At 43.1% G+C, this 26,480-nt stretch overlaps 1 protein-coding gene across 4 annotated transcripts; it reads right to left on the bottom strand.

Annotated features, from left to right (window-relative positions):
- Window positions 1-1,786: 1,786 nt before the first annotated feature.
- On the bottom strand, window positions 1,787-25,595 carry LOC115468604 (mitochondrial ornithine transporter 1-like). 4 transcript variants are annotated; one of them, XM_030200424.1, is made up of 7 exons: window positions 25,247-25,595; window positions 20,166-20,265; window positions 18,459-18,717; window positions 10,010-10,147; window positions 8,306-8,478; window positions 5,918-6,076; window positions 1,787-2,776 (listed from the first exon to the last, which is right to left on the bottom strand). In XM_030200424.1, exons 2-7 carry the CDS (start codon window positions 20,227-20,229, stop codon window positions 2,652-2,654), a joined length of 918 nt encoding a protein of 305 aa, XP_030056284.1. In that variant the 5' UTR covers window positions 20,230-20,265; window positions 25,247-25,595; the 3' UTR covers window positions 1,787-2,651. The 4 variants fall into 4 exon arrangements, with proteins under 4 accessions (XP_030056284.1, XP_030056282.1, XP_030056283.1 ...); XM_030200422.1 differs by lacking the exon at window positions 25,247-25,595 and adding an exon at window positions 22,120-22,257; XM_030200423.1 differs by lacking the exon at window positions 25,247-25,595 and adding an exon at window positions 22,065-22,110.
- Window positions 25,596-26,480: the final 885 nt, after the last annotated feature.

Here is a 26,480-nt window from a genome sequence, read left to right as displayed (position 1 = left end):
CTTTATAAAGTGGGCATCTTTTTGAACATTTCCATAAACTCTGAGCAAAAAAAGAATTGTGCTTCAGTCATGGTCCCATGCAAATGGCATTAACCCTTTCGTACCCAGAAGTACTTAACTTATTTCAGTTGGCATATGCGACAGGAAAGGGTTAAAGCCAGATTTTCCCTTAAAAAACAAAAACAATAACTCTATTTAAGCTTCATATTCAGATCTCAATGTGCAACACTGCTCTTGGAACCATACCATTTCAAATGTCTAAAACAATTTCCCATCCTATTACATGCTTTGCTTGCAGTTTGACAATTTTTACCCCATTAGCAGTCCCCCCCACAACCTTATCAAAGTTAACCAAGCCAGATTTTCCAAGTCCATAGTTTCCCCTCTCAAAACGTTCTACGTGGCAGGGGGTAAGACTCCCCACCAGAAAGGAGAGAGATATTTAAAAACAAACTCCCTGAAGTACTTTTTCTATTCTTTTTCTCCAAATAGGAGGTTGTTGCTTGAAAAGGGGCTTTTTCTATGGTTAAACCCATTTACCACAATGGATCTCAGTTGCCTGTTCTAAGCGTTTTATAGAGACAGCTTTCATCTTGGCTCCTTCCAATCTCTGTTTGAAACGCTCTCCAAAGGTACAAAAGCACCAAAATATAGCAGCAAAAGCCCAATTTTGTAAAGAGTCTAGATGGAAAAAGGGACAATCAAAAGCTAGGAGTTATTCTACAAAAGGCTTGCTAAGTGCATAGCCTTTTGTAAAACTCATGTAAAGCTAGGAGAAATATACATGGGTTTTGTGGCAGAGTGGGAACGTCATTTTACAAAAATACATATTCAAAAAGTGAAGGGCATTGCTTGGTGCTTTGTATGTGCAAGTGGCAGAGGCTGCAACCTGCACATGCAGGGGTGGCTAAACTGCCCATACAAACAAATCAAATTAAGGGTTCAAGCTGTAAAACTTAAATGTTTAGATTGTGAGGTGATTTTTTTTTAACTCCACCGTGATAAGCACAATTGCATTCCCCCCCCCCCCCCCCCCCCACGCATCATTCCTCCCAAGTCCAAGCAGGCAGCCTGCTGGACATTTATGTGTGACTTGGAGCAAATGTAAAGGCCAGAGGTTTTCTGAAATAGGCCTGTACTGGCATTACAAAATCAAATCTACACACATTTTAAACCACACCCAGACCATGCCCTTTTGAAATCTGTACATGGCATGGGCATACGCATGTAAGTAGCAGCTTTTCTACAATTGCTATCTACACAAATTTTAGCCTTTTACCTTTGTAAATTAACCCTTCTGAAATGACACCTGAATTTAGAAAGTTATGTTTACTGTAATTCTACAAAGTAGGCTCGAGAGCAGATAATGACTGAGCAGCCGAGAGTCCTACTTCAAAAGGAAATAAGCCCTACCTGGGAGAGATGCTCAGCCCCCTGTCAAAGGAGATAAGTGGTAATAGGATTTTTCTCCTAGCTACAGCACCATCTATTTACAGGAAGCATTTCACCCTCACCCACTTTGAGCCAAAGTATCAGAGAAAATAAATTTCCATATTGTTAGCCACCATGGAAAATCTTTGGGCAGGGGCGCCCTGAGCAGCTCCATCACAGTCTGTGATATTTGAGACAAGTATCCTGTGCCAGCACCTGAGAACTTAAATGAACAGGACTGTACGTGTATAGTTCAGGAATGCATCTTCTATTCTGCCAGCTGAGTATTATTTTTATACTTTTAAAATGCCCATAATCTTCCCAGCTTGTGAGCAACAGACTGATATTTTCAAGGTTATGTGTTCCCTCTGTCAGCTATTCTCAGATGGAAAAAAGTAGATGCATCGCTAACCCTTTAAAACATGTGTTTATCATGTTGCACTCAAAAAAAAAAAAAAAAAAAAAGCAATTAATATGTTTTTAATTGTGCAATTGCAAATAAGCAATATGAGAAGCCAAGTGTTTCAGGAACATTATTGCACTCTCTAGGTTGAGTTAGGCAGTGTGAGACTAGAGGTATGCCTCCATCATGGAAAACAGCAGCCTGGGTTTGCAAACTTTAAAGGTCTGACCCGGCTATGGGAGGGCAGTGAGGATTCCATGAAGGTGTGAGGAATGGGGGAGGAGTTTACCCCCAGAAACACAAGAGGTATGCTTGACAGGGGGGTGCAAAGAATGTCTACAGTGACCCTATGGTGAGATCATCATTGCAGTTAAATATGGACTGGCCTCTCTATGATCACATCGGCTCATGTATGGCCACAGTTCCAAATGAAAAGACATGAAATCAGAGGTAGAGCTACTGCATCAGCCCCATCTTGACTGCAGCTGGACTAGATTCATATGATGAGGCATGTAACACTGCCCAGATTCTTATGCTGCTGAAATGTAGCTGCTCACAAACATCTGGATTGCATGTGGACCCTCCACCTGAATTTTTTAATAATTGAACAAAAAAAATACCCTTAAAAACATATATAAATATATATTAAATTGCTGGACCCCGGTCCCAACAGGCACTGAACACATGGCAGTTGGGTAATATACTACTCAAAGAACCTTTCTTCTGATTGGCTGTAGAGTTGTTTCACATCCAGCCTGCAAGTGACTCAGAGGCTGCCTGAAGGTTTTTGGCCACACTGAACAGATATGGAATGATTTCAGTACATGTCAAACTGTTTCATCATCAGCTTCCTGCTGTATTCGTAGGCCACAAACAGAGCCCCGTTGGCAGGGAATGCACGGATCATGGTAGGGGTGAGTCCAGAATATAAGGCCGCTAGACCTGCAATGGAAAACTGATGTTATAATACAGAAGTATGAGCATTTCTCCAATTCTACTACAGTTTCCAATATTAAAATCATCATAACAGATTTCCAGAATACAAAGTGTCCAAAGGGACACTACTGTTGAGCACGTGAAGGCAATCTAACCTGGGATTTATTAGTGCCCTTTTGGTCCACTGAGGGACCATGCAATGCCTTTTCCAATCTGGTGTTATACACAATTTTAAATAAATACACATTATCCTCTCTCCTAATCCAACATGGCTCCCTATTCAGTTCTAGATCTTGATTTTGACTCATAAAATTCTCTTTGCAAACATTCCTACTTATCTGACTTGTCTAATTACATCATACCACCCTGTACACGTTTTTTGAAATCTGCCTTTGAAAGCTGTTTATGCAGTCCTTCTGGGTACTGCTCTCAGTTCAAGTCTACAGACCATTCTGTTTCTTCATTGTTGCACCATATCTATGGAATTCACTGTCACATGAAATTTGCAGGAAGCCCTCTTATTTAAAGTTTAGGCCCACCCTAACCACCTCTCTTTTCCAGAAGGCTTTTGGAACTTTGATTCTAGTATCATGATTCCTTGAAGCCAGTGGTTCCCAAACCCGATCATGGAGGCACTCCAGCCAGTCAGGTTTTCGGGATATCCACAATGAATATTCATGAGAGAGATCTGCATGCAGTGGAGGCAGTGCGTGCAAATCTCTCTCATAAATATTCATTGTAGATATCCCAGAAACCTGACTAGCTGGGGCGGCTCCAGGACCAGGTTTTGGAACCATTGCTTTAGGCACTTCACCTAGCAGTACGCTGGCAACGGAGTTGGGGGGGGGGGGGGGGGAGTTCCTCTCCCATTCTCTCTCTCTCTTCTTTGAATGCTAGATGGCGTTCCTTTCCTGTTCTGTTTTAGATTGTAAACTGCCTTGTGCGTTCCCCCATTTAGGCAGTATGTCAAGTACATTGTAAGCAATTCAATATAGTGTACTACAAGTTAGGAACAAAAAATGGAAGTAAACGGTAGTTAGGCACCTAACTGCAATTTAGCACAATTCTATAAAGTAGCACATGCTTTAGTGTGTGACAGCAAAGGGGGAGGGGGGTGCATGTGGGCGGGATCACACTGAGGTGCCAAACTTCTAGAAAACTAAGTTCCATGCCTAGGCGTCATGGTGCTAAATTAGCCTCTACTGTATAATAGAATACTATCTTAGGGAACAGATTTTGGGCACCTAATTTAAGCACCCTTTATAGAACTGTCCCCAATGTGGATACTACTACTACTATTTAGCATTTCTATAGCGCTACAAGGCGTAAGCAGAACTGCACAAACATAGAAGAAAGACAGTCCCTGCTCAAAGAGCTTACAATCTAATAGACAAAAAATAAATAAAGTAAGCAAATCAAATCAATTAATGTGAACGGGAAGGAAGAGAGCAGGGTAGGTGGAGGCGAGTGGTTACAAGTGGTTACGAGTCAAAAGCAATGTTAAAGAGGTGGGCTTTCAGTCTAGATTTAAAGGTGGCCAAGGATGGGGCAAGACTTTATAAGGGGGGGTGCCTAATTTAAGAAGGCACGCAGGTGCCTACTTAGATGCAATTCTATAAAGATTCATAGGTATCTGTGTGCATTTATAAAATACTAGTGTAAGCAGGTGTAATACACAATCTTGGGTGCATCTGTTCATAAAGGCGGTTAATAAATCCCAATAAATAAATAAATAAAAATCTGAGTGCAAATTCTGCCCCATATCTGCCTACCAGCAAAGCACACACCATCGTATCAATGCACATGCTTTTACGCCATCTGAATTTTGTAACAGGAAATTTACAGGTCATGTTGCCACATGCATGCAGAAATGAGTTTCTAAAACTAACCTTAAAACATTTTCTCTAAGTTATCTTTTTTTCCCTTGCAAGAGAAGGCAAATGGGCTCAGAGAGCATAGAAGGGGGGAAGTGTCATTTTTAAATATAAAAGTAAAGTGTTATTTGCATGATGCATCTTCATGCCACAGGCCCTGAAACAGAAGAGCTGGTACATTAGCTCCAGCTACCCATTAACCTAGTGGCTGTTCTTCTGACCTCCCAGCAGGAGTATAATACCTTTTAACCATACTAATTCTGCTTTAGCATATAAACTCAGTTTATAGGATTAAGGCCAAGGGTAACAGCAATCTTCACTGTGTTCCAGCAGAGAAAATGCATGTGCACAACCTGAGGCTGCTACACAATTTTAACTCCACAAACAGAGCTTATAGCGAGAGTGGCTCCCCTGTTGACAAATTAATGTGCCTTGAGCTTTGAAGAGGAAGTCAGAGAGGGGCACAGAAGAGAAGGGGACATAGAACAATGGAGGGAGACGGGAAGAAGAATAAGGAGCAATAATAGGAGCAAGATGGAGAGGTGGGTGACAATGCAACAGAGAACGTACAATAAGTGAGGTGAAAGATGGGGAGAAAGGAGGAAGAAGGAAAGTGAAGATGTGGTGATGGAGGGTAGAAAAGGTGATCAACAGAGACAGAGGGAAAAGGAGACACAAGAAGAGAGACAGAGAAACAAGGTGAATGCAGATAAAAGACAAAACCCGATCACGTTTCTTTTCTCATCTGGCTGTTAAAACCATAATGTTTGGTCCTAATTTGTTGGAAAATGATTGTGTATTATTGTTTCAGAAGGAATCCTTTTATGTTTAAATATGTTTTATTGTTTTAAAATGCAGCTATTTTTAAGCACAGCTGTGCCTATCACTGGTTACTACTGTATAGGATCTTGCAGTTTTTTTTTTAAGATATTGGCTCAATTTATTCAATGTCCTTATGGTTTCTTAAATGTATACTTCATATAAAGTACTATCTAGTTTAGTGATATGAACGTGGGCTATCCCAGTCTGACATTGTTGCCCAGTTATGCTGCCTGGGAAGAGGGAGGGCACTGCAGATTCAAGCACTGGCTTAAAAAAAAAATTACTATTGTATACCAGGTTCTGAAGAATAATCTTTTTATTTAAGGGCTTCTGTAAACCACAGCCACTAGAAGCTGTACTTTTTCAGTTGTTTTAACTTTATGAAGGGACCAAGTAAACGCTAATGTGATTCCAACTGAACACTTGTCCGCCACTTGTTTAAAAAGCTCACCTTCATTTTTCACCAAGCACACCAGAGTTCTCATAAAGCCTGCTTGTTTCCCTGCCGCAGAAAGAACCTGGATTCTGGATTTGACACAGTCCACTGGGTACACGGCAAGCCAAAGAGCGACACCTCCAAAGCCACCGCTTATCATCAAAGGGATAGGGCCTGGCAGAATAAGTGATACATCATCAGATGAAAGACACAGACAAAACTAAGAGCCATGTTAAGAATAATTCAGAAAGGAATGGAGAATAAAATCTAAAGTGAACATTATAATGCCTCTGTATTCATCCATACTGCGACTGCACCTCGTGTACTGTCTGCAATTCTCATTGCCCCAAAATTAGACAAAGCAGAACTAGAAAAGGCACTGAGAAGAGAAACCAAAACAACTCTGGTACGGAGAAAAGCTGAATAGGAGCAGATATGACAAATGTCAATAAAATTTTAATTTGAACACATATTCTGCTTAACCAAAAGAAGCTCAAGACAGACAATACCACAATCAATTTTACATTTTCAAAATTCAGACAAGCAAGCCTCCCACTAAAAACAGTAAAAAAACAAAAAAAACAACACACAAATAGGGTGGAACAGTTAAATAGTACTGTTTGAAAGGGTAAACAACTGTTTCCTAAGTTGAGGCAACACTTCATGAAGCCAATAGGTAGTACATTTAAAAAACAATCAGAGACCATCAACTTTTTCACCAATGTACAATTAAGCTGTGGAATTTGTTTCCAGAAGATGTGCTTATGGCAGGTTCATGAAGGAAAAGTCCTTAAACCATTATTAGCCATGTACTGTAGGCTTGGGAAAAATCACAGCTTACTGCAGTGTATGAACAATAAAGAATACCACTATACTCCTTGGGATCTTGCCAGCTACTTGTGACTTGCATTGGCCATCCTCAGAAACAGGATGCTGGGCTCAACTAACCTTTTAGATTGACACATTGTATGTTCTTATGTACTAGGGTTTTTCTTGTTTGAAAAGATGGAATGCTTATAGTGTGACCTGATTCTGAGAATACTTCCCTATGCCAATGAAACAGAACATAAAATAGTTCCCCTTTATTTTTCTTCTTCACATCTGTTTGGGACAAATGTGCTAATAAAAAGTATCACAAGTGGCCCTATATGTCACTCACTTTTCCCATCAATGTTTACTTTTAAATATTCTAGGTTTGCCTCAGTTCAAATTCCCTCCCCCCCCCCCCATTTCTCATATCAGTGTTGCCTAGTTTGTCCCCAGTCCCTCAAATCACTCGGCAATTTTCTAAACTGGTTCAAAAACTTATAAGGGGAAGAGAAAACACATTCCTCATAAAAATCTGCCAACTTTGACTCCCTCCACATCTAGACTTACCATATTTGCTGTGAGAGAAAGAAAAAAAAAAAAAAAGACACAATATTACCCCACCCCCTGTCACAAACCCGTCATACCCCCGCATGATGCCCCCACCCCCAAGAAAGCCAGATTCCCTCTCTTCCCCCCCCCCCAAACCTTTTTTCCAGCCTCCCTCCACCCACATTCCCTCCCCTCCTGTACCTTATTGTAGTGTCCTGGTGGTCTAGTGGCCTCTTTGGGGCAGGAAAAAGCCCCCTCTTTCCTGCCCGGCGCAGCTGCAGACCTGTCTTGCTCCCAGTTCTGCTTCAAAATGGCTGCTGATAGTTCAAGCAGTGACCTTACAAGACTTCTGGGGAAGTCACGCAAGGCCGCCGCTTGAACTCTTGGCAGCCATTTTGAAGCGGCGCCGGGAGCAAGGCAAGTCTACAGCCGCACTGGGCAGGAAAGAGGGGGCTCTTTCCTGCCCCAAAGAGGCCACTAGACCACCAGGACCCTACAATAAGGTAAGGGAGGGGAGGGGAGGATAGGATACCCTGAGGCCCACCTGCCCACCCATTTGTCCGCAAACCTGAACGAACTGGCAGGCTGGCAAAACCCGCCCGGATGCCCTGCAGTGTACTCAAAAAGAGGACATGTCCGGGTAAAACCAGACATATGGTAACCCTATCCACATCCCCTCCCCCAAACTTTTAAAAGCTCAAAATGTTTGGTGTAACCCTAGGACCTACCTCCACACACAATTTTAATGGAGCTAGGTCCAGTTATTTGAATGTAGGGGGCACACATGGACATTCAGTACAATCTTGTTTTCATATAGAACCAAGGCTAAAGAGGAACAAATTTTATCCAGAACCAATACGACTACTAGAAGGCTGCTCTAATATTGAAGCATATATACACACACACACAAGATTTACTCAGGACCTTCAGCTAGTCCTTTCCCATCTCCTCAGTGTACAGAGTACACTATATTATAAAGATAAAAAATACGGAAATCACCAGAGGAAATCAAAGTACTAAGCTTGTCAACAGTCTTGCACTTACCCAACTCTTCTTTCGATTTACCTCCTGAAGCAAACAACGATCGACTCAGTTCATATCCACCGAAAAAGAAGAAATATCCTGGCATCTCTCTGAATAAAGTGCTTGACAGTCCTTGGTAGAATCCCAATGGGCCATCAGTGCGAATAATACCTTTCACCACTGACCAAACTGTACTAACAAAAGGGAAGCAAATTATCAGTGCTATGCTCTGGGTTTTCAAGTACAAGGAATGCAAAACTTTCTCTGTTGCATCTTTTCTCTGGAATTCTGTTCCCCTTGACATTTGTGCAGAATTGTCTTACCTTTGGTTTGGGAACCTTTTTCTCAAGCTTTCACTAATTAGAAACATTTGACTTGTGAACTCCTAGGTCCTGGTCCACTCTGGTAGCTGCAGCATTTTATGGACCTTTGGTCCTCTGTATTTTTTTTTCCTTTTCTTTCCTCCTTGTACTATCTTTCCTCTATACTATCTAACTTTGTAGTTCCTTTCCGTTTTATTGTACACTGCTTTGACTGCATTTGGAAAGGCAGTATATAAATACTGTAATAAAACATCTGGCCAATAAAAGTCTAAAGGGGGTGGGTATCAATGTGGGCCACCTTTGAGACGGGTTATTTTATCACTAACTCGTGCTATTTTAGCACAGGTCCCATTTTATGTAATGAGACCTAGAAGTGTATTTTCAAAGCACTTAGACTTTAAACGTTCCATAGGTTACTGTGTAACTTGGTAAGTCTTAAGTGCTTTGAAAATTCATCTCATAGTAACAGCCTGTTCTAAAATACATGAGAAATGGACGTTCATGTGCTGGTTTCATCCACCATGAATATCCATTTTACAAACGGAAACATCCAAACTATGAACAAGGCAAAACAAGAGACATGGACATCTTTGTGGCTGTATAGGAACATCCATGTTATAAAATGGCCACATAAACATCTGTGTGGTGTGAAGGAATAGTCTAATGATTAGAGCAGTTGGCTGTAATCTTTGTTCAAATCCCACTGCAGAAATTTTGTGATTTTTTTTTTTTTTTTTTAAATTATGAGCCCTCCAAGGACAGAAAAATGCATACTCTGCTTCTATGTACATGGATTCAATAGCCTTCAGGAGTTACGGGTGATATATAAATGTTTTTTTGTTTTTTAATTTAGTTACCATGAATGTCCATAGTTCCTGAAGCTGTCACAGAGCCTGGTAACCCCTTTCCAATTTATACTGGGGGGGGGGGGGGGGGGGTGACTTCCCAAACCCTCCAGTGGACAGCTGCTCAATCAGAGCACCTTTCTGTAACCTGGAAGAGCCAGGTACAAGAGCTAAATACCAATGTCCATCCTTTTTGGACACAGACATCCCTAAGACGCTCATAGGAATATAATGGGCATCTTTGTTGTTTAGCGCATGCTAATTTTTAGTGCGCACTAAATCCGCTAGCGTACCTTAGTAAAAGGGGCCCTAAGTGGTGTGAATTCATGTCCATGAGGTGATGCATCAGGAAAGGTGAACAGAGGGTTCCAATCAGATTGCCCTCATGTGGAAGGTATGATCACCCTTCTATCAATTCTGAGTTCAGCGTCAACTGTGGCTGAAATAAGGATTCTTACTGTGGACCCAAAGTGGGAAAATGTCCTTTAGACATCACTGTTGAGGCCGAGTCTTGCATATCCCTCACCTTCCCAAACAAATCATTAAAATCATCTTACTTGTGCCTTTCAAGAACCTTTCCAGATAACTGTAATTCATGCATGGCCTGCAGACGACATTTTACCAGCTCTGTGGGGCAAAGCACGAGGGAGGAGAATACAGAGGCAACTGAGCCTGCAGCTGCATTCTGTAAGTCACTGTGAAAAAAAAAAAAAAAAAGAGAGAGAGAACTAGTTTCCAAATACAGATCACCCTCCCCTGTAACTCCAAGGAAAATGCTTCATTCTCACACTTGATTTCTCATTTTTGTGACTGAGTTTTTCTGAATAGTTATCATAAAGTTGTTTAACTTCTACTTGCAACAGGAACCAGTCACAGAATTAACACAGTCCAAATCTGTCCAAAATTCCGCCGCACGGCTTATCTACCGCGTGAACCGATACTCTCATATCACCCCTCTCCTCAAGTCGCTTCACTGGCTCCCGATCCGCTACCGCATACAGTTCAAGCTTCTCCTATTGACCTTCAAGTGCACTCAATCTGCAGCCCCCCATTACCTCTCTACCCTCCTCTCCCCGTATGTTCCCACCCGTAACCTCTGCTCTCAGGACAAATCACTCTTATCTGTACCCTTCTCCACCACCGCTAACTCCAGACTCTGCCCCTTCTGCCTCGCATCACCTTATGCCTGGAACAGACTTCCAGAGCCCATACGCCATGCGCCCTCCCTGCCCATTTTCAAGTCCTTACTCAAAACCCATCTCTTCTCCCTTGCTTTTGGCGCCTAACCACCCTCCCCATTCATGTTACCTACACTGACTACATAGTTTGTAACCTTTAGATTGTAAGCTCTTTTGAGCAGGGACTGTCCTTCCCCATGTTAAACTTGTACAGCGCTGCATAACCCTGGCAGCGCTATAGAAATGCTAAGTAGTAGTAGTAGTAGATAATCATCTTACTGAGAATACAATGAAGACCACTGGATATTCAGAAAATACATCTAAAAATATTTTAAATAAGTGAAACTATCGGATACATAAAAAGAATAGGTGAAAAAGCTGTGGAACACAAGACCCGAGGAACTAATTCACTGAAGCCAGCCCCAAAGGTTCATGAATTAAACTGAAGGTTACTTTTGCCTGCCATGTAACAAAGATTGACCGATTCATCCGATCTTACCAAATACTTCTGTCCACACTGCAAAAGATGAATCCCAGCTGCCAGCCTTGGTTTCCCACTTTGCTCATACTCAGCACCCCTCCCCCTCCATATCTTTTAGTAGTCTAACTAAATACCAATACTGATGAGGTTATTGCCTCAATGTCCAAGCTAGGTCCCCTATGTAGTCTGTCAGAAAGACCTGGTTAAGTGACCACCTGTGTTTTTACTCTGACTTCTAGACTGACCAGGTGCTAGTTGATTTTCATTGCTGCCTGCTCAACGCATCCAGCTACTAAGACTTCTAACATTTCAGATAACCATAAGTACATAAGTACATAAGTACATAAGTAGTGCCATACTGGGAAAGACCAAAGGTCCATCTAGCCCAGCATCCTGTCACCGACAGTGGCCAATCCAGGTCAAGGGCACCTGGCACGCTCCCCAAACGTAAAAACATTCCAGACAAGTTATACCTAAAAATGCGGAATTTTTCCAAGTCCATTTAATAGCGGTCTATGGACTTGTCCTTTAGGAATCTATCTAACCCCTTTTTAAACTCCGTCAAGCTAACCGCCCGTACCACGTTCTCCGGCAATGAATTCCAGAGTCTAATTACACGTTGGGTGAAGAAAAATTTTCTCCGATTCGTTTTAAATTTACCACACTGTAGCTTCAACTCATGCCCTCTAGTCCTAGTATTTTTGGATAGCGTGAACAGTCGCTTCACATCCACCCGATCCATTCCACTCATTATTTTATACACTTCTATCATATCTCCCCTCAGCCGTCTCTTCTCCAAGCTGAAAAGCCCTAGCCTTCTCAGCCTCTCTTCATAGGAAAGTCGTCCCATCCCCACTATCATTTTCGTCGCCCTTCGCTGTACCTTTTCCAATTCTACTATATCTTTTTTGAGATACGGAGACCATCTTAGCCATTCATTCTGGCAACCCCAACACTCTCTTGAATTGTCTGAGAATTCCACTTAAAACAGAGTAAACCAGTGGTTTCCAAACCTGGGTACCAATGATCAAATCCCCTGCGCTATTCTGAAAGTGCTGGAAAAGCACAGAGGATTAAAGCCATCATGATTAGGGTTACCATATGGCTCCAGAAAAAGGAGGACGGATTGAGCCAGCCGGGTTTTACTTCCATTGCTTTCCATTGAAAGCAATGGAAGTAAAACCCGGCTGGCTCAATTGCTTTCCATTGAAAGCAATGGAAGTAAAACCCGGTTGGCTCAATCCATCCTCCTTTTTCTGGAGCCATATGGTAACCCTAATCATGATCAAAACTAATAGCATGCAAACTTATGCTTGCTATTAGTTTTGATCCTCCCGCAGGAGTTCTTTGACAGGTCTGGCCAATTTCATCAACTAAAACCTGGTGTAACAGCGCATGACTAATTTAGGCGCGGATCGGACATATTCTATAACACTGTGTGTAAATTTTAGGACTGCCCATGCCCCTCCCATGGCCATGCCCCCTTTTGAGATCAGTGCAGTCCAAGTTACACGCATTGCTTTAAAGAATACGCTTAGCGAGGATATGTGTGTAAATCCTAATTAGTGCCAATAATTAACATTCAATTATTAGCGCTGATTGGCTTGTTGCCCAATTAAGTTCTGTGCACAAATCGGCTACGCGTGCTGATTTGCGTGTTGAACTCTAGTTGCTATATACAGAATCCGGGGGTTTCTAGCATGCATGCACTGGGAGGGGCTTCAATACAATACAAGGGAGAAGAAACTCCCTTATATGGTACTGAAGTCTTGCCCAGTACACCCCAGGATGCACAGGGCAGGGTACCACCATTTTGAAGGTGCCACTCACTGGAGGAGGGCGTGCTACTCCCTTCTCCTGCTTCAAAAGGTACAGGAGGGGGGTTTGGGAGGACACTAGACCACCAGGGAAATTGTTTTGCATGGGGAGGGCTGGGGAGTGGAAGTCCACCGGACCTCCAGCCACTTGTATTAATTCTGTTTGACAGCTACTTTTTTTTTTTTTTTACAGCCTGGACCTGTCAAACAACTTCTGTGGGAGGATTGTGCCTTGGGTGCATGCCCAGACACAATCCTCCTGCAGAAGTTCCCCGATGATCAAAACTAACAGCCCACATACATTTGCATGCTATTAGTTTTGATCATCGGAGCTTTATTTACAGCACGAGGAATTTGATCATCTATCCATTAGGTTTTTCTTTTTAGTAGCAGAACCTGGTTACCTAGCAGTTTATTTATCCTCCTTGAGCTGTCTAGATCACATCTCATGCATGTATCTCTCTGACTCGTCTCAGTCTTAAACCCCTCCACTGGATTTCCTTCTTCACTGACATACCAAGTTTCAAGTTTTTGCCCCATAAACAATACTGCCAGAAAGAAGTCTTGGCACATCATTTTATCTCTTTTCTTATATTTTCCCCCACTCACACATCTGCTATTCTGACTACTTTCCCTGCCTCTTATCACCCTTTCCAGATTTTCTTCCCTGAGCTTCTCTTTCTGACTTCCGTGCAGGTACTGAATGCTAATATTTGACTCTGACTTTTACAACTGTGTTTTGGACTCTGTATTAACCTGTTTTCTCATATGTATATATGTTTTTAACAAATATTTTGTTCATTTTATAATTATACATTTCAACAATACATGTTAACATTTAATGCACAGGATATCACGCCTTAGCCAATAATGATCAAAGTTAACCTTCAAACCCCTCTACCCCCATAACAACTGAACCATCCTCATAAGTACATAAGTACATAAGTAGTGCCATACTGGGAAAGACCAAAGGTCCATCTAGCCCAGCATCCTGTCACCGACAGTGGCCAATCCAGGTCAAGGGCACCTGGCACGCTCCCCAAACGTAAAAACATTCCCGACAAGTTATACCTAAAAATGCGGAATTTTTCCAAGTCCATTTAATAGCGGTCTATGGACTTGTCCTTTAGGAATCTATCTAACCCCTTTTTAAACTCCGTCAAGCTAACCGCCCGTACCACGTTCTCCGGCAACGAATTCCAGAGTCTAATTACACGTTGGGTGAAAAAAAATTTTCTCCGATTCGTTTTAAATTTACCACACTGTAGCTTCAACTCATGCCCTCTAGTCCTAGTATTTTTGGATAGCGTGAACAGTCGCTTCACATCCACCCGATCCAGTCCACTCATTATTTTATACACTTCTATCATATCTCCCCTCAGCCGTCTCTTCTCCAAGCTGAAAAGCCCTAGCCTTCTCAGCCTCTCTTCGTAGGAAAGTCGTCCCATCCCCACTATCATTTTCGTCGCCCTTCGCTGTACCTTTTCCAATTCTACTATATCTTTTTTGAGATACGGAGACCAGTACTGAACACAATACTCCAGGTGCGGTCGCACCATGGAGCGATACAACGGCATTGTAACATCCGCACACCTGGACTCCATACCCTTCCTAATAACACCCAACATTCTATTCGCTTTCCTAGCCGCAGCAGCACACTGAGCAGAAGGTTTCAGCGTATCATCGACGACGACACCCAGATCCCTTTCTTGATCCGTAACTCTTAACGCGGAACCTTGCAAGATGTAGCTATAATTCGGGTTCCTCTTACCCACATGCATCACTTTGCACTTGTCAACATTGAACTTCATCTGCCACTTGCACGCCCATTCTCCCAGTCTCGCAAGGTCCTCCTGTAATCGTTCACATTCCTCCTGCGACTTGACGACCCTGAATAATTTTGTGTCATCGGCGAATTTAATTACCTCACTAGTTATTCCCATCTCTAGGTCATTTATAAATACATTAAAAAGCAACGGACCCAGCACAGACCCCTGCGGGACCCCACTAACTACCCTCCTCCACTGAGAATACTGGCCACGCAATCCTACTCTCTGCTTCCTATCTTTCAACCAGTTCTTAATCCATAATAATACCCTACCTCCGATTCCATGACTCTGCAATTTCTTCAGGAGTCTTTCGTGCGGCACTTTGTCAAACGCCTTCTGAAAATCCAGATATACAATATCAACCGGCTCCCCATTGTCCACATGTTTGCTTACCCCCTCAAAAAAATGCATTAGATTGGTGAGGCAAGACTTCCCTTCACTAAATCCGTGCTGACTTTGTCTCATCAGTCCATGTTTTTGTATATGCTCTGCAATTTTATTCTTAATAATAGCCTCCACCATCTTGCCCGGCACCGACGTCAGACTCATCGGTCTATAATTTCCCGGATCTCCTCTGGAACCCTTCTTAAAAATCGGAGTAACATTGGCTACCCTCCAGTCTTCCGGTACTACACTCGATTTTAGGGACAGAATGCATATTTCTAACAGTAGCTCCGCAAGTTCATTTTTTAGTTCTATTAATACTCTGGGATGAATACCATCAGGTCCCGGTGATTTACTACTCTTCAGCTTGCTGAACTGACCCATTACATCCTCCAAGGTTACAGAGAATTTGTTTAGTTTCTCCGACTCCCCCGCTTCAAATATTCTTTCCGGCACCGGTGTCCCCCCCAAATCCTCCTCGGTGAAGACCGAAGCAAAGAATTCATTTAATTTCTCCGCTACGGCTTTGTCCTCCTTGATCGCCCCTTTAACACCATTTTCGTCCAGCGGCCCAACCGACTCTTTGGCCGGTTTCCTGCTTTTAATGTATCTAAAAAAATTTTTACTATGTATTTTTGCTTCCAACGCTAATTTCTTCTCAAAGTCCTTTTTTGCCCTCCTTATCTCCGCTTTGCATTTGGCTTGGCATTCCTTATGATCTATCCTGTTACTTTCAGTTGGTTCTCTTCTCCACTTTCTGAAGGATTGTTTTTTGGCTCTAATGATTTCCTTTATCTTACTGTTTAGCCAGCGTGGCTGACGTTTAGTCTTTTTTCCCTTTTTTCTAATACGTGGAATATATTTGTCCTGAACCTCCAGGATGGTGTTTTTAAACAGCATCCACGCCTGATGCAAGTTTTTTACTCTGCGAGCTGCTCCTTTCAGTCTTTTTTTCACCATTTTTCTCATTTTGTCGTAATCACCTTTTCTATAGTTAAATGCTAGCGTACTTGATTTCCTAGTTTCACTTCCTTCAATGCCAATATCAAAACCGATCATATTATGATCACTGTTATCGAGCGGCCCTCGTATCGTTACCCCCTGCACTAGATCATGAGCACCACTAAGGACTAAGTCTAGTATTTTTCCTTCTCTTGTCGGCTCCTGAACTAGCTGTTCCATGAAGCTGTCCTTGATTTCATCAAGAAATCTTATGTCCCTTGCGTGTACAGATGTTACATTAACCCAGTCTATATGCGGGTAATTGAAATCCCCCATTATTATTGTGTTGCCCAGTTTGTTTGCGTCCCTGATTTCCTTTAACATTTCCGCATCCGTCTGTTCGCCCTGGCCAGGCGGACGGTAGTACACTCCTATCACTATCCTTTTCCCCTTTGCACATGGAATTTCAATCCACAGTGATTCCAAGGAGTGTACAGAATGGATGACAAGGAGAGTTTTGTAGCACATGTGGAATTTCTAACACACAATCCTTGATCCCATACATCAGATCTTAAGGTGATTTTCCGCCAAACCTCATAAGGCTACCATACTTTAAGATCCCACTTGGTTTTTGCAGAGTGCTGTGAGCTTAGACATCAAAAATGCATAATGCAACTATTCCAGTACTCTAAGCAGATCAGGAATGGCTAGTTTTGTTGGGGTTTTTGTTTTCTCTATAGCTCCTTTTGGTTTAGCAAACTCTTCAAAAGTTGCCCATTTCCTCCCACCCTGCAAGCACCTCCATAAGGGATTTCTCTATTTTACCAATATTGGGTTAAAATCTTGGATTTCAGAATGGCTCCACTCCATTTTGGCCACTATATCAAACCATACTGCCCGATGATCAGCAGTACTTAAATGGGCATCTACCCGGACAATTCAGAGACAGAACACTCCAACTCATACCCCAGAAGGTTAAAATCTCCCACACACACACCTGCTTCCATTCATAACATTTAGAACATTCTGCTTCAAGTCAAAATCTGCAGGCCATGCTGGTGCAGATGAAGCACCTTCTAAGAACATAACATAAGAGTACTCATTCTGGGTCAGACCAATGGTCCATCAAGACCAGTATCCTGTGGCCAAGCCAGGTCACAAGTACCTGGCAGAAACCCAAATCATGGCAACACTCCACACTACAAATCCCAGGGCAAGCAGTTGCTTCCCACATCTGTCTCAATCGCAGACTATGGACCTCCAGCAATTTGTCCAAACCTTTTTTTTTTTAACCCAGATACACTAACCGCTGTTACCACATCCTCCAGCAAAGAGTTCCAGAGCTTAACTATTCGTTGAGTGAAAAAATATTTCCTCCTATTTGTTTTAAAAGTATTTCCATATAACTTCCTCGAGTGTCCCCTAGTCTTTGTACTTTTGGAACAAGTAAAGACTAGAGACCATTCGAGAAGTTACAGTATATGGAAATACTTTTAAAACAAATAGGGGGAAATATTTGTTCACTCAGCTGACCCACAGTGCCCCTTTTCTCCTTGCTGCCTGAATTTCAGTTGTGTAGACATTTTTATAAGGGTTACTTCTCCATTTCTCTACTATCCTTATCTTTGCTATACAGTTTATACCCTGGTATGGCTGTCTCTCAGTCCGGGTAGACAGTGCAAGCTATAAGTTTTAAATAAAATTAAAATATGCAACCTGTTGAGCCCTATATTTGTGATGGCAGAGGTAGACCTAGATACTGTTGCTCTTAGGGCTTGTACATCTAGAATTGTATTGACTTTTATACTCAAAGCCTTCCAGATATTATTGCTCCTTAGCACAAAGTCTTTTATCTACTTCCCTTGTCCACCTTGTTGCTCCAAAGTCACCCGGTGAGCTCCTCACTTCTGTATTTTACTCCACAATCATCATTTGTCTATCAGCAGTGACAACCCAAACCAACCAGCTTTCATCCTGTAGTTTAAACACATGAATCTCTCACTCTGGTTCTTCTCTTCTCACACAGAAAGACATATACTATCATGGCAGTTCCCAATGTATCTAAAACCCTCTTCTTTGCACCAGGTTTTGAACCTTGTATTGAAGTTGGTAACACAACATAGCCTTTCTTCACCCTCACCATGGTCATACTTCCGAAAATGCTAATTCCTCCCAAAACACTCGGAGGCTGAACTGAGTCCAAGATTCAGAAGTGCATGCTCTGATATAATCAATGGGAATTATTCATGTTGTAACAAAGCAAGGCAAAAGGGACTGCTTTCAGCAGTCAACCAGATTTTCAGTCTATCCACTCCAATCCTCTTATTTTTGAAATACTGGCCACTAAAATACTTTAAACCATTTTAACTGCTCACCTTAGCATTATGTGTCTGTCTAGTCCAAGAGCACTCCTCACCACCTGTTGACAAAATCCATAGCTCATGAACAGCACAGAGTTTTCTGCTATGTTAGCCAACAGGGCTGGGCTGGTTCCCTTGTAGAAGCCTCTAAACCCCACTTGTTTGTAGGTCTTCGCTGCGCACTCTATAAGTCCTCTGTACAAGTTAGGGAATGTCTGCATCTTCACTTTTGCTGTGTCAAAGGGCTGCCCAACTAACACACACGCAGTTCCACCTGAAATAATACAGCCAAAAGTTACACAATGAGCAATGGTCAGATAAATTCAGTCTGCTTCACGTACTTGGTAACCACTTGCAGTGATCCAGGTGAAGGGCAGACTGACACATAATGTATACACCATAACTCTCCTAGACAAGTGCATACAAGCCAGCCAGTGGCAGTGCCAGGAAACACAGGGGTAGTAAAGTATTATCCCAGCAACCTTAGTTCAATGTGGCTAACAATACATTGCTGTTACAATATGTTAAATTCTGCATGTGATATGCTGGAGTCGTGTACATCAGTGTTAAAACCACTGATCTACACAACTCCAGGTACAACAACATTGCTGGACCACACTAAGTGAAGCGTGCTGTATACACCGGCTGGTTTATTCTGCCCATGATGCAGCCATTATTACTGGTGAAACATGGCCATGTCGGGCACAGATGATTGTTAACCTGGGAGCATTTTAACTTTATTAAAAAGACTGCCTTTTTATATGATCTGCCTCCTTAAAACATATTCTCCAAATTATATGACACAAACACATTTAAGTGCCAGGTATGTATCTGACAGAAATGGCACAATAAGCAGTATATAAACATTATTAAAGAATTTATTAAACTTTCAAGTGTTTTCATTATTTTTCCAAACTTTCTGTCCAGTTGGACAAGAATAGAAAAACAGCCTGCTTCTGGTCAATCAGCTGAGAGTGCTGTCACAACATCCTTCACACTGATGACAAAGAAAGCTTGAAACAGCTCCCTACAAGTAACAATGCCCACTATCCCTTTCTACCATAACAGCTTTACTCCAATGAGCGAGTCTGTAACAGCAGAGCCAGTGTAAGGGCTTTTTCCTTTTTTCAACACAGAAGAACATTGTAACATGAACTGAAAGCTAGTTGTGTTTAACTGTGAATGGAGGGAAAAGAAACCCTGACAGGATGCATCAACAGACTGCCACATAAGAAATAATTTTATAATACAGTGCCTAGGTTAACTTAGCAGGAAAGCACCTGTTTCTAGACTATTTTATAAAGGCACACAAACTCATTTCATTCATTCATTCATTTAAGCACTTATATACTGCTTAGACCTAAGCGGTTTACAGTTTCATTTTACAAGTACTGGGTCTGTCCCTAGTGGGTTCACAATCTAAGCAGTACATTATACTACTGTTGTACCAAGGCAGTTGAGGTTTCATTTTATTTAATCACAAGTATTACTTTTGACTCATGAATTAAAGTGGATTTCATTAACAGTCCGGCAAGGATTTTGTGGTTGATTTTGGATACTTTCTAATTAGGAGTCAGCAACTGAGACCTCGACCCTCTCCCCTCTTTCAGTATATAATTTTCATGGATTTGGGATTAGATCCAAGCATTTTTCATGGTGTGTGGTTTTCACTGAAGATGATTTTAATATGTGCCATAAAATAAGCATTTGCTCTGGAATTACCTGCAGCCCCTGCAGCGAGATCAATAGAAGCCTGGAGAGTGGAGCTTGGTCCCATAGTTCCCATCAGACCAATATTACATCAGTAAATCATTTGAAACTCCTAGTTTTGAGGAGGAAGTAGGGGGAAAAAAGAATTAAAATAAGACTTTATTTGGGGAATTCACCAAAGCTTAGCATAGCAGGCACTAATTCCATCGGTATAAAATGGGTTTCCTGGCATTTAGCGAATACTAAGCTTTGGTGAATTCCCCCCTATATTATGGTTTATTGATTTCTAACCCATCTGGGCCAAGGTGGGGAACAACTTAAGCATACACAATTATTTCAGAAATACAATTATAGAAAAACAATCTAAAATACACCGCACACAAACCAGGACCTCTTCTCTACTTGAGGTCTTGTGGAGGAGTAGCCTAATGGTTAGTGCAGTGGCCCGAGAACCAGGGGAACCCAGTTCAATTCCCACTGAAGCTCTTTGTAATTGTGCACCTAACCCTCCATTGCCTCAGGTACAAAATAAGTGCCAGTATATAATATGCAATTTCCTTGATTGTAAGCACAGAAAGGCAGTACATCAAGTTTCATTCCCTTTCCCAAATAAAAGGGCCTCTCAGTCTCTTCCTCCTGCACACAAAAAGCCTTCTGGAACTGTCCCAGGGGGTGACAAACACATACTATTAAGACAGCACCACCAAAAAGCATGTTTTCATGTGAATTTTAACATAATGAGTATGAAAAGGTAGTGATTGAAAGAGAAAGCTGTCTATGTTAAGATATATCAGAACTGCCTGTATTTACTAACATGGGAAGACTGTCCCAAAGGAAGGGGTGAGAATGTGGCAGGGCATTGAGCCCTGCAGTTAATCCATTGCTGCAGACTGGGCCATCAAAATCCTTCAGGCCAATGGAGATAAAGCGAGGGGGTTGGCTAGTCTGAAGAAAACAAAAACCCTATATCCACAATGACCATGATCTGGGGGGCTCAGAATCAACTACTATACTTGCGGTGGCTCTGGTTTGAGGGATAAATATCATGACTATATCCACTGTGACCCTGCTTTAGGGGATGAGTATCAGTACTTTATCCATGGTGAGAGTGCCCCTGGTTTGGGGGAATGATAATCAATTTTTATATACTGTTTACACACAAGGCTCAAAACAGTTTACAATTAGAGAGGTGAACAATTCATAAGATCATGCAATCCTGTGATTACAATAAATCAATACTGGCTATTGTCCAGTTCTACTGCAAGTATTTATCAAATAATCAGGTTTGCAGCTCTTTTAGACATTTAAATACAGTAATTAGCTTCACATCAAAGTACTCCATGCATAGAATTCCAAATCTCTTTTGTATCAATCATTGATGCAGGCATGCTGCTGGAAGCTCTAACATATTAAAGTACCATTCACTTTGATTTTAAACCAGATTTGGAAGTCCTAAACTTTCTCTAGATAAGAAGGGTATGTTTGTTCCATACATTTTAAAAGTCAAACAACATTTTTAAAATCAAGCCGTGCCCTGACTGAAATCCAGTGTAACGACTTAAAAAAAAAAAAGAGGGGATGCTCTTTCCCATCTAGATTTCCCAAAAATGATGCTAGAGCTAGCAGCAACACCAGTACAGTAAACACAGTGACTAGTTTGGGGGAATGAGTATCTGTACTCTGTAGCCCTAATGAAGATGATTCCAAAATACACGCAATCGGAAGCCCTCACATTCACACTCCCAGCACCTCTCCTCGCATGCAATTGGGTACCTAGAACACACCCTCTCCCCCCCCCCCCCCCCCTGCCATTTCTCCCCGTTCTCCGCGATCCGGCACCTCTCCCTCCCAAACCCATATCTAAAGTTGCCCACTAAGAATCCCGCAGCTCTTCTTCTCCAGTACCCCTTCCCCTATCGCGTGACTTCTCTCCCTCTAAGGCGTCCCGACTCCGAGTGACTCCCACCTGAGAGTAGTTGCTAGCGAAGCAGGAAGTAGCGTTTGAAGAGAACAGGGCAAGGAGATTGGATAAAAACAGGACAAGGGATGACGTCAAAAAGCTGAAGCCAAGTAGGTAAGACTGTTTTCCCTTACCGCGCAGCCGTCATCCTCATACAACCGGATGTACACAGAGGAAGTATAATAAGGTATAACTGTTCATAGCTTAGGATCTTGCTCCACCCCCATCCCCTTATCTGTTGGTGTTCCCCAGGGATCTGTCCTTGGACCCCTTCTCTTCTCAATCTACACCTCCTCCCTGGGCTCCCTGATCTCTGATGGTTTCCAGTATCATCTCTATGCTGACGACACCCAACTGTATCTCTCCACACCTAGGGTTACCATATGGCTCCAGAAAAAGGAGGACGGAAAGCAATGGAAGTAAAACCCGGCTGGCTCAAACCATCCTCCTTTTTCTGGAGCCATATGGTAACTCTATCCACACCAGACATCACCGCGGAGACCCAGGCAAAGGTATCGGCCTGCTTATCCAACATTGCTGCCTGGATATCCAACCGCCACCTGAAACTGAACATGTCCAAGACCGAGCTTATCGTCTTTCCACCAAAACCCACTTCTCCTCTTCCTCCACTTTCTATCTCAGTTGATAACACCCTCATCCTCCCCGTCTCATCTGCCCGCAACCTCGGAGTCATCTTTGACTCCTCTCTCTCCTTCTCTCTGCGCATATCCAGCAGATAGCCAAGACCTGTCGCTTCTTCCTCTTTAACATCAGCAAAATTCGCCCTTTCCTCTCTGAACACACCACCCGAACTCTCGTCCACGCTCTCATTACCTCTCGCCTGGACTACTGCAAGTTACTCCTCACCGGCCTCCCACTTAGCCATCTATCCCCCCTTCAATCTGTTCAGAACTCTGCTGCACGTCTCATATTCCGCCAGAACCGATATACTCATATCACCCCTCTCCTCAGGTCACTTCACTGGCTTCCGATCAGATACCGCATTCAATTCAAGCTTCTCCTTCTTACCTACAAATGCACTCAGTCTGCTGCCCCTCACTATCTTTCTACCCTCATCTCCCCTTACGTTCCCGCCCGTAACCTCCGTTCACAGGATAAATCCCTCCTCTCAGTACCCTTCTCCACCACCGCCAACGCCAGGCTCCGCTCATTCTGCCTCGCCTCACCCTATGCTTGGAACAACCTTCCTGAGCCCTTACACCAAGCCCCCTCCCTGCCCGTCTTCAAGTCTTTGCTTAAAGCCCACCTCTTCAATGCTGCGTTCGGCACCTAACCCTTACCATTCAGTGAATCCAGACTGCCCCTATCGTACCGACCGTTCACTTGTCCATTAGATTGTAAGCTCTTTGAGCAGGGACTGTCTCTCTTTGTTAAATTGTACAGCGCTGCGTAACCCTAGTAGCGCTCTAGAAATGTTAAGTAGTAGTAGTAGTAGTAGGTAGAGTAGTAATTTGTTATAAATCTAATCAGTGTGCCATTTGGAGGGGCTGGTTACAGGGACAACCTAGCACGCGTTCTATTCCTACAGAGATTTTTTTCTCTTTGTAAGGGCCACTAAAACAGACATCATGTTAAGAGAATCAGGTGCTCAACATTCTGCAGCCCCTCTCTACCTCTTCCCAGGAACTCCGTTCACTAGGCAAATCTCTCCTAATTGCACCCTTCTCCTCCATCGCTAACTCCAGACTCTGATCCTTTTATCTCGCCGCACATTATGCCTGGAATAGGCTTCCTGAGCCATTACGTCTAGCTCCATCCCTGGCCACCTTCAAATCCGGGCTAAAGGCCTACCTGTTTGATGCTGCTTTTGACTCCTAACTTGTCACTTGCTCGTAACCTTTATCTTGTCTTCCTCTCTTCAATAGTCCCTTTCCCTATGTGTGTCCTTCTGTCTGTCCTACCCTTATCCTTATTGGTCCTGTCTGTCCTGATTTAGATTGTAAGCTCTTTTGAGCAGGGACTGTCTTTTCTTCATGTTCAATTGTGAAGCGCTGTGTACGACTGGTAGCGCTATAGAAATGATTTATAGTAGTAGTACTATTTATTTCTTACTTATTTATATCCTACATTAAACATGAATTAGGTTGAAACCTGGGAACATTTAAAATCTTTTTTCCCCCCCGTGCCTAGATCAAAATAGAAAGATGGTTTGTGGGCACTTGCTCCTTTTGTTTTGTGGAACACAGTGGTATATTATAAAAATACACATACAATAGTAGCTATAGTCCACAGTTTGGTAATTGGCACATGTTCTTTGCTTAGGTTTCCATCAGAGCTCTTTCTTCCATAGTGTTGGATTTCTGCTATTTGACCTAAAGATTTTGTCCCTTTACATACAGCAGTTTTGTGCTCAAGCACCAGGAAGGGAGGGGAGTATGGTTCTTGGGTTATGTCAGAGATTTTCAGCCTTTTTCATTTCACACACGCTTACATGGCACCAGTGGCGTAGCCAAGGGTGGGCTTGGGTGGGCCCAGGCCCACCCACTTTGGGTTCAGGCCCACCCAGTAGCAGCATACCTATGATGTGGCTGGCAGGGATTCCCAAGCCCTACCAGCCGAAAACTCCCAACAAGTGTCCCTCCTGCATACCTTGTAAGTAGCAGATCTTCGCCTGCAGTGAGCAGTGACATACATACTGCTCGCACCGGCCCCACAGCCTTCCCTCTGATGTATTTCTGCCTAGGCGGAAACATGAAGCTGCATCAGAGGGAAGGGTGTGGGGCCAACATGAGCAGTGTGTATTAGTTGCTGCTGGTGAAAATCTGCTATTTAAAAGGTATACAGGAGGGGGGGGGGGATGTTTGAGAGACCATATTTATTTATTACATTTGTACCCCGCGCTTTCCCACACATGGCAGGCTCAATGCATGGCATGCAGGCGAGAGGAGAGACTAAATCACCTGTGGGACGGGGCGAGGTTCTTCTGCCCACCCATCTTGGGCCCAGGCCCACCCAAAATTGGGTGTCTGGCTACGCCCCTGCATGGCACAAAAATTGTCAAGGCACAGAACTGGAATCTGACCCATCCCCTTCCATCCCCACGCGTACCTGCAACCTTTAGAAGTAATTTCATTTAATTATGCTACTGAAATATATTAGAGCACCAATATACCTGCTACTGGGAAACTGGAACAAGATAGATTACTACAGATTCCTGCACAGACCCCATATACCAGCAGACTCCTTCACCTTAGTTGCAGATGCAGAACATGACTCTTACCTGAAACAAACTGGGAACCGCAAAAAAATAGCAATATAAATAATTCAATTACTAAGCTGAAAATAAAATAATTTTTCTACCTTTGTAGTCTGGTGATTTTATTATTCCAATCAGCGTGTTCCCAATCTTTGGCTCTGCTTTCCTCTGTCTGTGCTCCTTTCCATTTGCAATTTCTTTTCTAACCTCCTGCCCTGTCTTTCACTTTCTTTAACTTCTCTGCCTTCTTCTCAAATCTATCTGGTTTTTCTTCTCTCTTCCCTTCATGTGCAGCCTGTCTCTCCTCTTCCCTTCCACACATGTGCAACCTATCTCCCATTTCCTCCCACACATATGTAGTCTGTCTTCCCTCTCCCCCCCCCCACATATATGTAGCCTGTCTCCCCTTCTCTCCTACACACGTGCAGCCTGTCTCCCCTTCCCTCCCACACATGTACAGCCTGTCTCCCTCTCTTCCCTTTCCTCCCACAAATGTGCAGCCTCCCTCTCTTCCCTTACCTCCCAAATATGTGCAGCCTGCCTCTCCTTCCCTCTCACACATGTTCAGCCTGTCTCCCCTCTTCCTTTCCCTCCCACACATGAGCAGCCTCTCCCCTCCACACATGTGCAGCCTGTTTTCCTTTCCCTCCCCTCCCACACTTACACGGCCTGTCTCCCTCTCTTCCCTTCCCTCCCATACATATGCAGCCTATCTCCCCTTTTCCCTTCCTTCCCACATATGTACAGCCCGACTCCCCTTCCCTCCTACACATGTGAAGTCTGCCTTCTTCCCTTTCCTCCCACACATGTGCAGTCTCCCCTTCCTTCCCACACATGGGCAGCCTGTCTCCCTCTCTTCCCTTCCCTCCCCTCCCACAAATGTGCAGCCTGCTTCCCCTCTCTTTTGGGTCTAATCTCTTCTCCGACCTTCCTCCATCCACCCCTCAGGCATCTCTCTCCTCTCTGATTCTTTCAAAGTTTGCATTACTGGCAGCTTTTAGAACAGACCTTCCTATGGCCATCGCCACAAAGCTTTCCCTCTGCCTGTCCATCCCATGTGGTAAAAAGAAGTTGTGTCAGAGAAAGGACCACGGGGCTGGCCAGAGGAAGGCCTGTTCTAATAACCGCCAGCAACCACAAAATTTGAAGA

This window comes from Microcaecilia unicolor, chromosome 4, assembly GCF_901765095.1.
Source record: "Microcaecilia unicolor chromosome 4, aMicUni1.1, whole genome shotgun sequence".
Taxonomy (NCBI): Eukaryota; Metazoa; Chordata; class Amphibia; order Gymnophiona; family Siphonopidae; genus Microcaecilia; species Microcaecilia unicolor.
This window is presented reverse-complemented; position numbering and strand designations above follow the sequence as displayed.

Coding starts and splice junctions, on each gene's coding strand:
- LOC115468604 (XM_030200424.1), bottom strand. CDS start 20,229: ATGGGAACTATGGGACCAAGCTCCACTCTCCAGGCTTCTATTGATCTC. Junction 10,148..18,458: donor GACAGACACATAATGCTAAG/GTGAGCAGTTAA, acceptor TTTTTTTCACAG/TGACTTACAGAATGCAGCTG. Junction 6,077..8,305: donor TAAATCGAAAGAAGAGTTGG/GTAAGTGCAAGA, acceptor TTATTCTGCCAG/GCCCTATCCCTTTGATGATA.